The sequence below is a fragment of the Molothrus ater genome, chromosome 4 (assembly GCF_012460135.2).
Source record: "Molothrus ater isolate BHLD 08-10-18 breed brown headed cowbird chromosome 4, BPBGC_Mater_1.1, whole genome shotgun sequence".
In the NCBI taxonomy this organism is placed as follows: domain Eukaryota; kingdom Metazoa; phylum Chordata; class Aves; order Passeriformes; family Icteridae; genus Molothrus; species Molothrus ater.
In genome coordinates, this window is record NC_050481.2 from 20,221,165 (window position 1) to 20,238,294 (window position 17,130).

At 36.3% G+C, this 17,130-nt stretch overlaps 1 protein-coding gene across 1 annotated transcript in view; it reads left to right on the plus strand.

The window, feature by feature from the left end:
- Positions 1-15,717, plus strand: part of CCSER1 (coiled-coil serine rich protein 1) — a 614,942-nt gene extending 599,225 nt beyond the window's left edge. Inside the window, exon 10 of the mRNA XM_036382606.1 lies at positions 6,871-15,717. Coding sequence (XP_036238499.1) covers positions 6,871-7,356 — 486 coding nt within the window. The 3' untranslated portion in view covers positions 7,357-15,717. The remainder of the gene's footprint in view (positions 1-6,870) is intronic.
- The last annotated feature ends 1,413 nt before the right edge of the window (positions 15,718-17,130 follow it).

Consider the following 17,130-nt stretch of genomic DNA (forward strand, 5'->3'; position numbering starts at 1 on the left):
TCAGAAGGGATAATTAGCACTTGTGCAATTTTCCTGATTGTAATTTCTGAGCAAACTCCCTTAGTGTTTTCTCAAGATCTTTGTTGTCTTACTTCACTGCCTACACTGCACAAACTGTGCTCTTTTGAAGTGACCCTTGTGTTCTCATGGACCCACTTCTCCTTTCCCATCAGTTCATTTTGCATCAGTTATGCCACAGAGGACCTTGACTGTACACACCTGTGGCTTTTTATATGACTGTAGCTAAAAGCATGGCATGAGTGGCCCTGATTTCTCTTGGGTTGCACGGAGTCAGTGAGACCTGATGTGCTGGGTGACCATGGGGCCTGTCCAGTCCCCTGGAATGCAGCCTGGGAGGTCCAGGGACAAGTTTGACTTGCGCATCCTATTCTAGACTCTGCTGCCTGTAACCGAAGGTGGAGCCTGTGTATGAAAAGAGCTTCATGAAGAGATTCTCATCTCTTGTTGGCTGCAAGAGCTGTCTCTGCCCAAAGAACCTGAGGGGATACAAGATCAGTAAAAAAGATGCTTAAGGCTTCTGTAGGAGCAGAAGTGTTATGCGAATTGCTGGAGATAAGGGAGCTAGTATTTGCTGAAGATAGGATGTTTCCGAGATAAGGGATTTAACAGATTTTTAAAATGTGTTTAAAAGTACATTGCATCTACAACAAAAGAAAAGTTCATTATCTTTTCGTCTTGACTTTCTGATCTTGGGGAAGATCTTAGATGCAGACTGAGAAACATAAGATTTGTTATTTCACATAGAATGTCCTGCTGTTTGGTAGTTCTGTCATTGAAAGATCCACACTATTTAGTAGCTTTCATTTTCATAAGTATTTGCAGGATTCTTTAAAATTTTAAGCCATAGTGTATAAAAAGATATTCTTAGTATCTTCTAAATGAATTTTGTAGCATTTTTGAAGAATGTGATTAACAGCTCCAAAGCTCTAATTGTTTTATTTGGTGTAGTAAACAGCTGTAAAGTGCTGCATCTTCTCCTTAGCCTTACTGATGAGAAAAATCTTCCACTTAACCCTTGCAATGCAGTATTAAGAGTGCAGAGCAGTGATTTCCTGTTACTAGAAATTAATGGGAAATCCTTTGTTGTTTTCTTCCTGCTTTATAAAACAGCACTACATCTTTTACACCTTGTTATCTTAACTGTGCATTATTACTTAAATAAAATTTGTCAAGGATAATTCCATGTTGTGAGAAGATGAAGATCTTTTTAAGCACTCAGTCTGTTACTTCTCACATTGTATCCTTACTACTATAAAATTCTTTTAGGATATTAACTCACCACTGTAGTTAACTTTTATTCCATTTGCCTGTTAGTTTAAATGGCCTTATGGCAAAGAGGCAGCATTTTAGTATCTCATAATTTTTGCTTTCAGTAAGGAAATGGAAGTGTTTGAAAGGCAGAAAGAAAAATGTTTGTGATTTATGTTGACTGCATTCATTTTATAAAGGACAACAGTAGAGATGAAAAATTGATCAGCAGCTGGTTCTTACCCATAACTTGTTGATAAAGTCCATGCCTTATTTTGCCACGCTGGACTTTATTTCTTTCATTTGTCCTGTGTTGCCAGAAGGCAGCATGAGATGTACAGTAGATGCGGGTCTGGATTGTAAAAGCTACACTCTTTAGTCCAGGTGCTACTGAAATCAATAGGAGTGAGTGATTTTTAAGAGACTTGAATGAAGAACAATTACCTGCTGCAGCTAAATTACATTTTGTGTTGAATCATCTCTAGGCTGGTAGCTGGTAAGCACAAAAGTGAGGAGGTGTAGAAATTAAGAAGCTGACATAGTGACAGATGTGGCATATCAAAGCACTGAGTTAACCTGTGTTTTGGTAAATTAGATCTGCACTTTTATAAACTGTCAGAACTGCAAAAGGCATCTGAAGGTGTATAAATTCAAAAGCATCATGAAGGGCTTAATCCTTTCCATCCTTAAAAGAAATACAGAGCTATAGCACCTTGTTTTGTGTCTGTACTCCTTTATGTTGCTTTATATTTTAAGAGTCTGGGCTAGGCTGCAAATTGGGACAGTTGTATGGCAGGTGCTGCAATCCAGCTGAGCCCTGACAAGGACCAAGGGAGCCATGCTGGGCCACGCAGTAAACATTGCATTGGGAACACATTTTACCTTCCTTGTGTATCAGCAAACACAAAATAATTAAGCAGTAGAAGACATGAGGGAATCCAGAAAGTCTTCAGGTTCCTGTCAGAATAATTGCTCTCTACAGTGTGCTTCCATTAACACCTCTGAAAGTGTAAAATCCTTCGGGGTGGTAAAACCGTGTTCTTGAGCTACAGCATTGTTTGGTTGTCGGGGTGCAGCAGGTACACCGATGAGAGCATGTTTTGTTTGGTTTTATTCTCTATGTCTGTTGTCACAATGATGTATTTAAGAAAGTTGCTGTACTTGGAAGAATTACATTATAGGCATCTAAGACTCCCAAATGCCTCTGGGCACAAACATCTTCAAAATCTGCACCCTTTTTGGGCTGTTTTCGTAATTCATGTCTTTTCCCATCATTTTTTATTAGTATTTTATCACCAGACAGTCAGAAATGTCCTGCAGCAGTGTTGTCTTGTTGTTAACTCTTGTCATATTTCACTCATTGGCTTTGAAAATGGAAAATGATTAATGGCTGCAGTGTTGTGTTTATAACATCTCATTCTGGAGTTTTCTATAAAAGTAGTACATTTTCATTACTTACCACTGAGTTGTTGAAGGGGCTTGGGTTTTTTCTTAATATAAGAAAAAGTTATTACACTTACAATCAAAAATGAGTCCTCAAAAAATTATTGAAAGAATATTTTAAGAATATTGAGTTCCCATTTCGGTTCAATCCTAATTTATTTAGCACTAGTTTGGAATAATCAAAGCTAAATTATTTTGAACTTTCTTACACTTATGTACCTTAAAACAGGAGTGATCATGATATAAACTGACTAAAATTGTACAGCCAATCAGATTTTATTAAAATAATTTTTTTCCTTTTTGGGAAGTAGACTCAAGCATGAAGGCATGCACTTCCTGTGAGTGTGTTTAATATCATCAGGAAATTCAAATCCAGATGTTTGCTTAAAGGTTAAGACATATTTGAAACAACAAAGGAGGCCTTTTCTTTCTGCTGCATATATTTAAAACAGGCTACTTTTCAAAGAAATTTCAGAACCCCATTTGCATCCTAATTGCAGCCCATTTCCTGAGTCCACAGTTAGGCAGACTATAGAGTGGCATTGGGGATTTCTGGGGCAGAGAAATTGTTGGTTCTAGCTGAGCTACCGAACAATAAAAGGGAAAAAGATGAATGGATTTTTTGCTTCAGCAGCCACCAGCTGGCAGATCGGCTCCTTGGAGCTCTGCCAAGCAGCAGTTTACAGCAGCCCTGCAGCTGCTCTAGGCTGGGCTGGAGCACGACTGGCACCAAGCCACCTTCAGCTTTGGACAAGGACTCGGCCTTGGAATTGGCCAACAGATGTGCTGGGATTGTGGCTTTGCTCGCTCACGTCTGATGCTCAGGGAACGCAGTTGGTACCTGAAAGTTCAGTGCTGGGAAATTTGCCTTAATCACGTACAGGAAGATAAGGAGAAATAGGTTAAAAATAAATGTTTAATATGATCCAAAGTTGGTCTGCTTTGAGAGTTTTTTCGTATGGCTTTTACTTTTGTGCGTCTCATTTTGGGGCATTTTTCGTATTTTGCCCAGTTCATGAGGATCCTAAATAACTGTAAAATGGACCAGCAAGAAAATTTGTTTACACTGCATTCTTTCAAAGTAAATTACCTGAATTCATCAAAAGAAAACTTTATTAATTTCAATACTGTAGTTTGCATTTTTAATAAAAATTTTATAATTGCATCAAAAAATAACTTGCATGAAAATCAAATCAGCCCTGGAATTTTTATTGACAATATTTTGGAGGAAGAATAATGTTATTGGGATGAGTATTTCTTACTGATTTTGATTCCTGTCTGTCAACTGTTCTCTCTTTTCCTGATTGGAAGCTGTTCTTCAGTAATTTGTCATAGATAACAACAATAGTATTTGGTTTTGGCAGTGTTTCATTAAAGTCTCTGCTCATTTGATGTGTAACTATGCCTCTGATAGAATGAGTCTGTCTTTCCTTGTTAACCATCATATTATCTTGTTGCCGGGGACAAGACCAAACCAATTTCTTAAAATTATGATGGCATATTCTGAATTTCTGTTGGTGCTTTAATGGAGGTAGATTAGCTCCTAATTTGTCACCACATGGTATTTGTTTAATTATTCAATAGGAAGGGAATTTTCAGCAAGTTAGAGTTTCACAGAGCTAAGACCTTCCCTTGTCACATGTATATTATTAAACATTTATTCATACATACACACACGTTGTCTCCCCCATCAGCCAGCAACCAGAAGCCAGTATTACATAGACCTACAAACCAAGCATTTATTTTCTAAATTGAAAATATTTCAAGTGAAATATAACCTTGATAAGGAAGAGGAAAGAAACACCACAGTGCTAGATAGTCATAACAGCTTTTCATCAAGTTAAAAAGCAATAGGTGACAATAATCAACTGAATTTAGATATAATTTTGTATTAAAAAAATAATGAAAATATCATGGACAACTAGATGAAGATGAATGAACAATTTCATGCTGTTGCCAAATGAAATCACTAGCCTCCTATTGGAGTAATTAATAAGAAGCAGATGAAGAAGTCCCTCGTAGGACACTAATAGTGTTTGTTCTGCTTCATAATGGTGGGGGGCTACCTTGAGTGCTGTACTCCTGAGCCTTCTACTTCAAGAAAAAAATAGTGGAATTACTGAAGGGGATCAGTAGGGAAGAGAAGTGTGAATGACTCAGAGTCTAGCAGATGAGTCCTATGAGAAAAAGTCAATGTGATATTTTTTTTATTCCAGAGCAGAGAGGATTAAAGGGTTTCTTGACAGCATTCTTTGAAACCATAAACAGATATTCAAGATCAAACAGAAATTCTTTCTTTATTTTCATGAGAGAGAGAGGAGTGGTCTTGAAGCCAGAAAGATACAGTTTAGACATTATGAAGACCTTTTCTAAAATTAAATGTAATATAGTGAGAAAATCTTAGAGGAGAAGGCTATTCAGTTTACATTGATGAAAGTCCTTAAACAGATGACCAAGGACCATAAATGTCCAGAGGGATAAACTGGGGTTAACCAGAAGTTCAGGATAGACTGGAGGTCCCACCATGAAGTTCCTCTAAAGTTCTATATCAATCTTTAGGTTTTCAAAGATACTAGGTGACATATTGTAACTCCTGAATCATTCCCTTACAATAAATATTTGGATATTTGACAGGGCATTAAATTTTACTCTCATCCCAGTAGGAAGATTATATTTACTGGCGTGAAAATAAATAATTTATAGATAGATAGATAGATAGATAGATAGATAGATAGATACATACATACATACATACATACATACATACATGAAAAGTGTTTGAATTTGCAGACAGGTGCTCCCAAAAATGATACCCTAGGAATTAAATGGAATTTCATTTCAACACCTATGTGCTGCAGATATAAAAACTGAAGTAATGTTTTCCAGAAGTGTTCTACTCCCATTTATAAATCTGTGTGCAATCAGCACTGAATAAAGTAGAAAAAATTTTGTTCCAGTCCTAATAATTTTTTTTAACTATCATCTCTGATGCCTAAAATGCACTGCAGTCCTTATACCCAAACCTGCATATGGGTCTGCATGGAATCATGACTATTAGCCTGCAGTAGAAAAAGGGTTTAAGCTATGAATACTGACAGTATCATTCTTCTGTGCTGCTTAAAATAGAAATGCATGTGAAGTGATACAATTAATTCTGAAACAATAGATCTGAGTTTCCTATGGAATCGTGGAAACACCATGAAAGATTTTTAGCCAAATATTGTTGGAAGGCTTGGTAGTATTTTTTATTCTCTCAGCTTTGTTCTGCAACATCAGAACCCATATGTCAGTGTAAACGTCAAGAAGCTGTTCCTGTGTCCTTTCAGAGTTCTGTTGCAGAAAACCTATAAGGAGTCAAATTGGACATGTGTTTCAAATTAACCAGTTGGTGTAACCATTCCCTGGGAAAGGATACCATCATCTCCTCCCCAGTCAGGTGTTGTAGGGACACTACGAAGCATCACACCGGGAACACACTGAAAGTCTGCAGTGATCTGATTTGCCATGCACAGATAAATTACTATAATTCCAACAAAATCACATGCAGGCATGCTTGTACAACATCAGAAGTTGGTAACATGCTGGAATCTTTCTTACATTGTATTTTTTTCCAGGCAACTGAAATAAAATTCGTGCTCTCCTGTAGCATGCATTTGACTTGTAAATACACAACAAAACACCTGGATTCAAGGGACTGGTGAAAATTGAACATGTTCTGAGCTTAACCAAGGCACGAAGATATTTACAAAATATGTTCTTTATATTTTGTAAGGATTTGAGAGTATTAAGTGTTGAACTCTATGTGATCAAAATTCTCTTTGTTTCATTATGTGAAATGCTTTTGAAAATCTGCTTACAATTCATGAAAACTTCTTACCATTTATTATATTCTGAAAAAGAAATCCTCCTTTGATTTAAACAAGTTTTTAAGGAAAATGGCCAAATCATTTCCTGTAGCAAACATTTTTCAATCCTAGTGCTATTAAATGTGAATGAAGTTTTGGAAGTTTTACCATCACCTGGAGTCATCTTTTATTTTAATCTGCCAGACCCATGTACTGTTTATGTGTAGTGAGGAGTGGTTTATGTACTCCACACCATTTCTCTACTGTGTTCCACTGCTAATACTTTTTGTTTTGTCTTCTTTTGTTTCCCCAGACTACATATCCAATCAGAATGGTGAGCCAAAACCTCAGCACAAGGGACAGAAAGTCAGCGCTTACTCCCACCGAGGACCCTTTTAGACACCCACCGGGCAGCCAAGCAGCAGCGTATGAGAGCAAGAGCTGCCAGCTGTCTAATCTGTGTCTGAGCAGCCTCCTGAAGGAGAAGGAGATCGTGGAAGCCATCAAGCACACCCGAGGCACGTACGAGAGCCTGGCCCCAGAGGCCACCCAGAACGGTTTGGCTGTCACGGCCGCCAGCCCAGCCCAGCCAGCATCCAAGGCCGACGGCTGCCCCGTGTTCCCAGGAGCTCCCAAGGACCAAAGCGCTGTGCCTCGGCAGCACAGCACCTTCACAGGGAGACTGGGACAGCCCCCCAGGGGACCCATCTCCTTACACATGTACAGCAGGAAGAATGTTTTCCTCCACCACAATCTACACACGGCAGAGCTACAGACTTTAGGTCAACAAGATGGCTAACAAGGTGCTTATTTTCTTGCTATGGAAGGAGAGTTGATTAAAGATGGATGTAAGCTCACCTAGAGCTCTGTCTTCAGTTCTCATCTGCTGCTACTTTCATGTGAAAAAAAAAAACAATAAAAATTTAAATTTGTCCGTAGGTTCCATATTTTCCCACCTTGGACTGAGGCAAAAGGATGAATGAGATTGTTAAATAACGGGGCTGATTTGTCGTGCGGAAGTCACCATGAGTTAGTAAATGGGACCATTTGGCTGCACTGCTAGTCCAATATTGGCTAAATATATTTTACCCCTCTATAAGTCACTATGATTCCCTGAAGTTCTAGAAGATGATCTTAAATAAAACCTGTATGTTTAATAATATTACTGTTAAAGTAGATGTGAGGAATAAATAGATAAGTAATTAGTAAACCCTCTTGAATTCCATAGAGATTAAGGAAATAAGGAGTCAGAAATCTTTAAGGACCTTCTTTTTACACATTTTTTTTAATACAGTGAAATTTGATAACTTGCAGAGTGTTACCACTTCCTGCTGTATGTGTTTCATGAGTGCCTCATGCTACAAGTGGAGGAAGTAATTGATTTTCCTCTAACAGGTTCATAGAGAGTTGCCAGGTATTTGAGTCAGTAAATTGGGTCCCAGACTGAGGATGTCAGCTTGTTTCCTCAATCTTCCCTTCCCTCTTCACACTTCTATTTAACAGCATTTCTCTGAGTGTTTCTGTTCTATGAAGGCATGTCAAGTTGTGGTGATCTTTGTGCTTTACAGGCACTGTAGCACTCATGATGCGATGTGACATTCTGCTGTGTAATTCATCCTGTAATTTCATTCCACTTCCCAAACCAAAAATGTGTGAAAGCCTAAAGTAAGAGGAATCATCTTATTACCCAGGCTGAACAACCTGCATCAGTTATAATTTCTGTGGGCTGTATCATCTGCACTTCAGGACCTGTTGGTTTACACCAGCTCGCTGGGTTTGTTAGTCTTGACGTGTTACAGACAAGCGAGATTAATTTATTGCCTGGTCTCTGGGAGTATGAAATCATCTGACCATGCCACAGAACCTGGAGACCTATTGGTTGCAAAAGATCTGCTTTTCCCCTCTCAGAGGCTTGGGAACCTCTCAGTCAGTTACTCCAAACATGTCGAATATGTGAAACATGCCACTTGGTTTACAACCTCTCTGGTGCAGGGTAATCTGTGTGAGTTACAATGGCACGTGCAGTGAGTAGTTAAAAAATAATTTGGCACATTTAAGTACGATTGAGGCAGATCTGAGACAGGTCACTTCTCTCTTTAACCAGTGATTAATAAGTAAAGACAAGGTTGCAGCACATTCTCACACACAGAAACAAGCCATTGTGACTTAACAGATAGCATATAATGAAAAATAAAGCTTCCATAGCCACTAAAAATCTGCAACTTTTAAAAGTTGTCACATAGAGTGTATGAAATAAAGACAAAATTTTACCTGGTGTTAAATATATCTGCTTCACTACTTAATATTTGGATCATTACAAGAAAATTTTATTAACAAGTCTTGCTTAAGTAAGAAAAAAAAATAGACCATTATCTTGGCAGATATTCTGTAAAGTAACTTCAGCAGCCTGAAATTTCAGGCTTCTGTTTATTGAGGATTTTATTTTTATTAGAGCAGAATTTATTACATTATCTGATATTGAAGAGAGCAGGTTTTGTCTAAATATTCTGTAGTGATAATTTTGGGTATCCAGAGAGGGATACATAAGAACCAAGACAAACATTTGCCAAAATTCTTCGTGTTCATGTGTGCATTGCTACTGCCAAAACAGAATGTGCAAAAATTGCAAACACAGCTTTACCGAATTAACTGTGGGTATTCAAGACTCCCTGTCCTGCATTGAAACTCGTAATTTAAAGTCTACCAAACAAGTTTAAAATAGTAATAAGATAATTTCACTACTCAGAATCACTTCTTCTTCTTAGCAATATCTTAAAGTCATGGTAGATTGAAAGGACAATTAATTCTTGCTATCAATTAATTTCAGTATTGCTCATCTCAAGAGCTCGTGTATGCAATTAAATTTCAGATCTGTAAATAAATTAAACAGACACTGTAATCAAGGAATTTTTTTCCAGGATACAAATGTACTGTACTACGTTAAAAAAGGCAAAACAAAACAAACTAATACCCTCTTCAGTTTTAGGTTATATACTGTATCTATAGTTGTTTTTTTCCTGGGAAAATGGACTTTTGGATTACACTTTATTAAAAAAAAATCCATCTATAAACTTCAAAAATAGCATTGCAAATGCTACTATTTTCTTGGAGAATCTTTTATAGAGCTGAAACTTTAAAAAACTGGAAAAAAACAGTTCAATAAATATGAGGGATATTTTTAAAATGTCATCTTGAAGCTGTTTTGTATCAGTATTTTCAGCAATGTTATGTTATTTGTAATACTGAGTGTAAATCTCACCCAGAGAAGGGTATTAGCCACATGTTAATGTACAGTACAGCAGTTACTGTAAAAGAGGTCCTTTCTTTGGTCCTCTCGTGTATATAGGAAATCATAAAGCAACAGCATGTGGACATTCTTGCAGTGAATTGATTCCTTTGTACTAAAAATCTCTAGTTTTTTAAGAGTTCCATGTACAAAATGATTTATACATTTCTCCAAGGCTGTACATATCCAAAGACATGACACCGGGGGAAAAGGCATTTATTATTTTTTTCCATGGATGTACCTTTCTTCCCTTCTTTTTTTTTCTCTTTCTGTACAACAAAGCATAACTGCAAAGTTTCTGCTTAAAATGACTTACTAGTTCCATGTCTTTCAGTGTGATAGAGGGCATTTTAAGGAGGAGGAAATCCCCAAAGAAAAACTCTTTCCACTTGAAGCAGTGTCCGTCCCACTTTTTTAGAGCAGTCACTTGGCAAAAGAAACCTTAGATCTGTGCCCTAAATATTTTTTTAATAATTTACCTGAATTGGTAAATTATTACAAGAGGCACACCTGAAATGTGCTTATCATCCTCTCTAGCCTTACCCTGACTAGGACATGTTCATAAGACACAATAACATGCTAGGGGCAGCCCTGGTGATAAATTCGTGATTTGTCCAATACTGTTTTTTTATGTTTGGCCTTCAGAGCAGTAGAAAGAGTTTTTTTTTTAACCTGTGCATGTAGATGAAGCTCAAGCTTTGTGCTTGTGCATGCTGGAAAAACAAAGCTCTCTTCTATTTAGGCTATTTAGTAGCATATGAAAGTATCCAGCAACAGAAATTTCTGCCGCCTTTCCAGGCATGCCAGCCCTCTCTATGAAAATGAAACAGCCAGAATAGATGCCTTTACTTCAATCCAGACTCTTACTGGTTTTTATTCCACACACCTCCATATAAATGTTAGAAGGGCTTTCCTTATGTGGCTTTTTTCCTGGAAATTGTGAAAGGGTGTTTGTCCAGACTAAGATGCTCAAATGATGTTTAGATAAGCATTTGAAAGCTTACCAAAATGTTCATATTTGTCCTACAGGTTCATTCTAGTCATTACAGGTTCATTACCAATAAAAATTGGTGGTTTTCCCTTTCCAAAAAGCCAGTTTGGAAGTAATGATTTCTGTCTGTGCTGATTCACTTTATGCTGTTAAATACACAGTACACTTTTCAGACTAATAAAAATAAGATGATTACAAATTGGTAGTGTACTTTACATGCCCTAAGAGTTGTGCCATATCTCCACTGGTTTGATTGGTATGACACTGACTTCGATTAGGTTATACTGAGTTAAGTCACCTGATGATTGGGATTGTGGCCTTCAATCCAGCTAGTCTCACTTTATGCACAGGAGTTCTCTAAATCTGGAAATCTTTCCTGCGTCAAAAAATGACAAGAAAACAATCTAACAAAAAGATCAGATCACCATCTATGGTGAATGCACTTCCTTTTCCCCTTCACATCCAAAAGCAAAAAAACCCTGCAAACCCCTTTGTACATCTACACAGTTCACAAATGAACTAGAGTAACATCTAACAAAAGGCAAAATCTTGAAATAAATACCTGGAGAAAAAAAATACAGGGGAGTCTTCTCACAGATGTTTGTAAAGTTGATAAGTTTGCCAAGATATTCGGAACTTCTGTATCTGAGTGCAGTAATGAAATATGTTCCATGGCCTCTACCACTCTCACTCCAATGAATTTTTTTGGAGGGAGAATTTGCTATTTGAAACTTGCTCTAGAGAAAGCAGGCACTACAGTGTGAGAAATTACATTGAAAGTATCCATGGAGGTCTTCTCCCAGCTGGGAGTAACACACAGCATCCTTTCCAGGATGTATCTTAGTGCTCTTCAGCCAGCAAGAAGTTGACAGAGATTCCTCAGGAGAACAGCCTCAAACATGCAGACCATGACTGTCTTTAAGTGGAATTTACTTTAAAATATCCCATATAAGGCACTTCTAAAATAATATGGAAATTTCAGCAGCTGCAGAACACACCTTGCTGGGTTGTTGGGGTTGTTTTTTTGGGGTTTTTTTTTTGAGGTAAAAATGCCATGTGCTGGTTTTAACCTTCTAAACTCTGTTTGGAACTTGCTTGCTCACTGGTGATCTACCCAGGATGTGAGAGTTTATCCACTGTAACAGATATGATCCTAACTCCTCGCAGTATAAAAGGCATTGGATATCCTCCCTGAGGAGCTTGAGATTTGCAATGTATTTTCAGTCTAGGAGAACTATCTGCATTTAATTATCTTCTTCTTCAAGGATCTTCATTTGTTGCAAAGTCAGTAGAAAAGAAACTTAGTTATTTAAGTATTTTGGAAAGATTTTGTGGTTAATTTTTATTTTAAAATACACTTAAAATTTATCTCCCTGTATCTAAAGACAAGAAAGTAAAAAAGGAAAAGAAAAAATTTTTACCAGCATATGTTTCCCATAAATCTGTGATTCTCACTAGCCACAGTTGTCACTTGCATTCTGTACAGCTGTGAAATATTTTTGGATTTGTTGGTTTTGTTGCCTTCATTACCTGTAAATCATTATCTCTGGTTCTGGGGTTTTTTTTGCCATCAATCCAGTACTTGAAGCAACAGGGAGGGCTGTTTAGGATTTCTGCAGAAGTAATCCTGCTACTCTGAAAGCAGCGCAACAAGAAAATACCTGGAGGTCTCTGTGTGTTTCCTGGGGATGGAAAACCTATTCTGAGTGATCTTAACTATGAAGGATTTGTGAGAATCTCATGGAGGTGGCAAATATCAGATCTGTTTCTACATCAATGTAGAGGTTGTAGAACGGAAAATACTCCACTGAGAAGATTTTTCTAGTGGGCAGATACTGTCTCCTTATATTCTGTATCCTGACCCTTTCTGTCTCTCTGGATTTCAGGAACATTTCCCTTAGGTATGGAGTTGTGATGACTCTGTAGGACAGGATGCACCACAGTGTTTTTCCTGCTATGAGAAGGCTCCACTGGATTTTTTTTTTAGAATTTAAAATATCTCATCATTAAAATATTTTAACATTTTCCCCTAGAACTGCTGTGCTGCTGGGGTATTAGAAAGCAGTGCATTCACAGAAAATGTCCCTTTCCCATCTGGGTAGGCTGTGTTAGGTGAGTTGAGGTCACAGCTGATTTACATCTACCCAAAAACTGTCAGACTTACTTATGCACCTACATAAATACATTGCCAGGTTTGATCCTGCTTTTTGTCACATTGAAAAGGCCCTAATAGTGTCATTTTAAAATGCATATGGGTATCAACAGTAGTAGTAGAATTTTAATTTATTTTGAGTTTTCAATTTTATGTCAATGCACTTTATAGAATGGTTTCATATTCATTACACAGGGGCTTTTATTTTTTTTTTCCTAACCTAAACTTGATTTCAACAGGGTTCATAATACTCTACTTAAATTCAAGCATGTAAGCAGTCCCATAAAGCAGTCAAATCCCTCTTCTTTTAAAAGCTAACCCACAAATATTTTTTTTCTGACATAAACAATGTTATTCATATTTATTGTTTGAAATGTATGATGTATAAAAAGTATTTTTACTTATATCTAAATATAACTGCTTTTCAAACACCCCACATGAGTAGAAAAGATAAGAAACAGCCTTCGTACTAAAGATGCTTGTCCAGCTATACCATTAGGCTTTGTTTGCCAAATCATTAATTTCTTTTTAAAGAAAATCTATTTGTTTTCCATGGTTAAGAGTGTGAAAAAAATAAAATGTTTTAGTACGTGCTCTACAGAATGTGTGGAGAGATGATCAACATCGCAAGGAGAATATAAGCAATCAAAGTCCTTAATCAGTGATTCATCTGATGTGTTTTAAGCAAGAGGATCAACAGGATATAAAAAATCTGTGTAGGAGGAGAACAGATGTTTTGTTGCTCAGAAAAGTCTAATGGAAGGGTGAAGGCTGACAGATTAATAGCTCTTTTTCTGTTCCAGGGCTGGTGGTGCAGAGCCATTTGCTGTGAAATAACACTGACGCAATATATTTATGAAGTAAATCTATTGGAATAACAAGAAATGAGATAAAATGGTTGCGTAACATTCCAAAGTATGGTTAAGGGTACTTCCATAATTTGATCAAACAGCATCTGAGTGAATTTACATCCTTTTATTACCAGGGTATTATCTCTATCTGAAGGATAAGTGTAAGTGGAACAGTGCAATTTGCATTGTAACATAGAAACAATTCAGACAAAAAGAATACATGAAAATATTCTATGTCTAAAGTCTTGCACTTTGTACAGTCTAACTATCTGAAGCAGTTTTATGTAATTTTATTTCATGCAGCTGTGGTAATGCCCTTATGTTGGGCAGCCAGGAGAAAACATTGAAGAGAGTCTTGACCCCGACCCTACATCAAGAGCTGCACTTGGTTAACAGGGTCACAGTTTTGGTTTTCCTTTCCAATAAAGAAACAGGGACCTTGTAAGAAAACCTTTATTCAAGCATCCCCACAAACAGCTTGGCCTATGTGAATTTTAAACTGGTTAGGCAAAAATTAAAATTTCAATTAAAAAAATGATTATAACTCTGACTATTTTTGCAAATATGTTCTTTAGTACTGCCGAGGGCAATTAAAGGGCTTTTGGCATTTTTCTATAAACAAAAGTGTTCTGATACATGTAACAAAATTGGAACTTTTATCTAATCATTTCCTCATTGTGAACTTGTCTGTGAGTATCCTGCTGTCCAGGATGATATATTTTAAAACTACTGACCACTATAAAAATTTAATAACTAATAAGACATTGAATTTTCTATTCTGTGCTGCTGAACACCCATTTAATTTTAATAACAGTACATAGCAAGGCTATTTGCTATATACTATTGAAATTAATTTTTAAAATATAATTGGCAATACTATAGAAATTACTTGCAATAGAGACTTCAAAAGAATAACACAGATGAGAAAAGGGGAAAAGTATTAACTTGAATGTAAGGTATATGTAATGCACTGTTGAAGAGTGTTGAACATTAAAGTTGTGTGGGAGATAAGGTAAAGCTTTTTCACTGAACACACTCCAGTCACTCCAGGATCACTTTGCTGATTTAGATGGTAACATAGATTTAACAGGAAATAAAAGAATATTTTTGCTAAGAGATAACACACTTAAAAATCAACTTGGAGCAGAATTTGCAATAGTGAAGGTATTTGCCTCAAGGTATGGTCTGAAAAGAAAGCCGTAAAATGTATCTAAATTCTAATTAAACAAGTTCATTAGTGAATTTAATGGTTTTACTCTATAAAGCCATAGATTGGTTAAACTCATTCTTATTTAACAGGCAAATACTTTGTAATATTTAATAATTGCCAAGGCATAACCCTAACCTTTGACTTTAGTACCACACATTCTTTGATTTTTAAATTTTTTTTATTTTCTGCTTTTTTTTTAATTGTTTTGAGGTTTTGTAATTCCTGTGCAATAAGAATCGGAGTCTTTCAAATTCAGTCATTTTGCACTGACTGAAAACAGATATGTAGCCTTTAGGTGAGAGCACTGTTGTGTCTGAAGAATATCAAGCAGCATTCTGTTGGTTTTTTTAAATCATATCATTGGGTAAATAATTTTTGCGGATTACTCTGAAGAGTTATGGCAGTTTGTAAAACAGTTCTGTGGGATTCTATTGATGTTATTTGATGGTCATTTGTTCTTGGTTTTAGTTGACATTATTTTTCCTTCTATGTTTTATGGAAAGAAATTATTTTTTAATATTTCTACAGACTTTTGACTTTAAATGTTATTGTAGAGGTTCACGTTCATATATTTCCATATTTGAAATGAACATAAAGGGCTCTTACAGGTTTTTTTCTTTCATGCTGCTGAAATTTTATTTGTTAATAAAAATCCTGTGTTCTAAGATAAGCCTGTGTTGGTTTTTTCATTGAAATAGTTCATATTTCTTTGACATTTCTTTATACTTTTGCTGGGAAATACATATTGCACTGTAATAAACACTAATTATTTTATGGCGGCTTAATGCTATTAGCAATCTGTCACATTCAAGAGATGTATCATTTTTCCTTGAGGTTCTTTAATTGCTTAATGAGAACTCTAGGTTGAAGATATTTGATACTGTGCTAATAATAAAGTACAAACACCTGTGCAGAACATTTTATAAAATCTAAAGATTATATAAAAAAATTCTACTGTCTTGCAGGGAAAAAACCCCATTGTGCCTTGATATTTTGCAAATTCCTTATTACACTATTTTCTGAGTGTCCAAATAATTTCGCTTACACGTTTCTCAATTCCTACTCCACTTTTCATTTGTCCTTAGTGTGAATATAGTAATTTCCATGAATAAAATTAGGCCTTACTTTTGTTTTTCTTCTCTTCAGTGTCTTGTCCCACTACATCTTTTGCTTTTACAGTATGTGTATTTTTGTGTTGTCCATCTCATGTTTCAACTAAGGATGTTACAAAGCACTCCTCCAATTTGCTTCATTTTCCCCATAGCATATCTAAATTGTGTGTCTTCACCTTCAAGGGCCAAAATCATTCATATTACTTTAAGTCAAATATAGAAGAAATAAGCAAACTTTCATATTTGTACAGCTATAAAGTATTTGTCATCACTAACAGCAGTATATAAATAAAAGAAGCATGAAGACCAAAGTGATTGCTCATTGTGTCATAATTGAGTTCCATTTCAGCTTTTCCCTGCATGTACATAATGTACAGGCTGCATTCTCAGACCAGGAGGTTGATTTGTTTGGGGGGTTCTGCTTATTGGTTTGGGTTTGTTTGGGGCTTTTTTTTTGCATCACTATCAGTGCACCATTTTCAGTGCCTGCTTTGAAAGCCTCAGCTCAGTTTCCAATTCTTCAGCTAGAAATGGCTGCAGCTCATTTCACAGTACTTAGATGCCTACTACTCTGTCAGTAATACTGTTTAAAATATATGTCCCACTCTAAGCTGTTTCTTCCTGTTGCTATCCACCCTGTAATAGCTGCCCCATTTCAGTGCTGTTTATGGGAATTCTTTGTAGCATTTGGGTCCCTGGCAGGAACATGAAGCTCAATAGGTTATTTGACTTTATATATAATCTTCCAAGGGAAAATAAAGCTGAAATAGTAGAAAAGTTTTTAATCTGATATTTTTCAGTGAATTTAAATTACTGTATTATCAGCCTTCTACTAAATGAAGCTAAAGAAACATCAAATTAGATGCAAGTGCTGGAAAGTGGAAGATTCTTTGAAATTAGCACAGGTTATGCAAAGTGCTTGGGATTTAAGGAAGCTTTCCCACATAACATCACTTCTATGAAACTTGAGT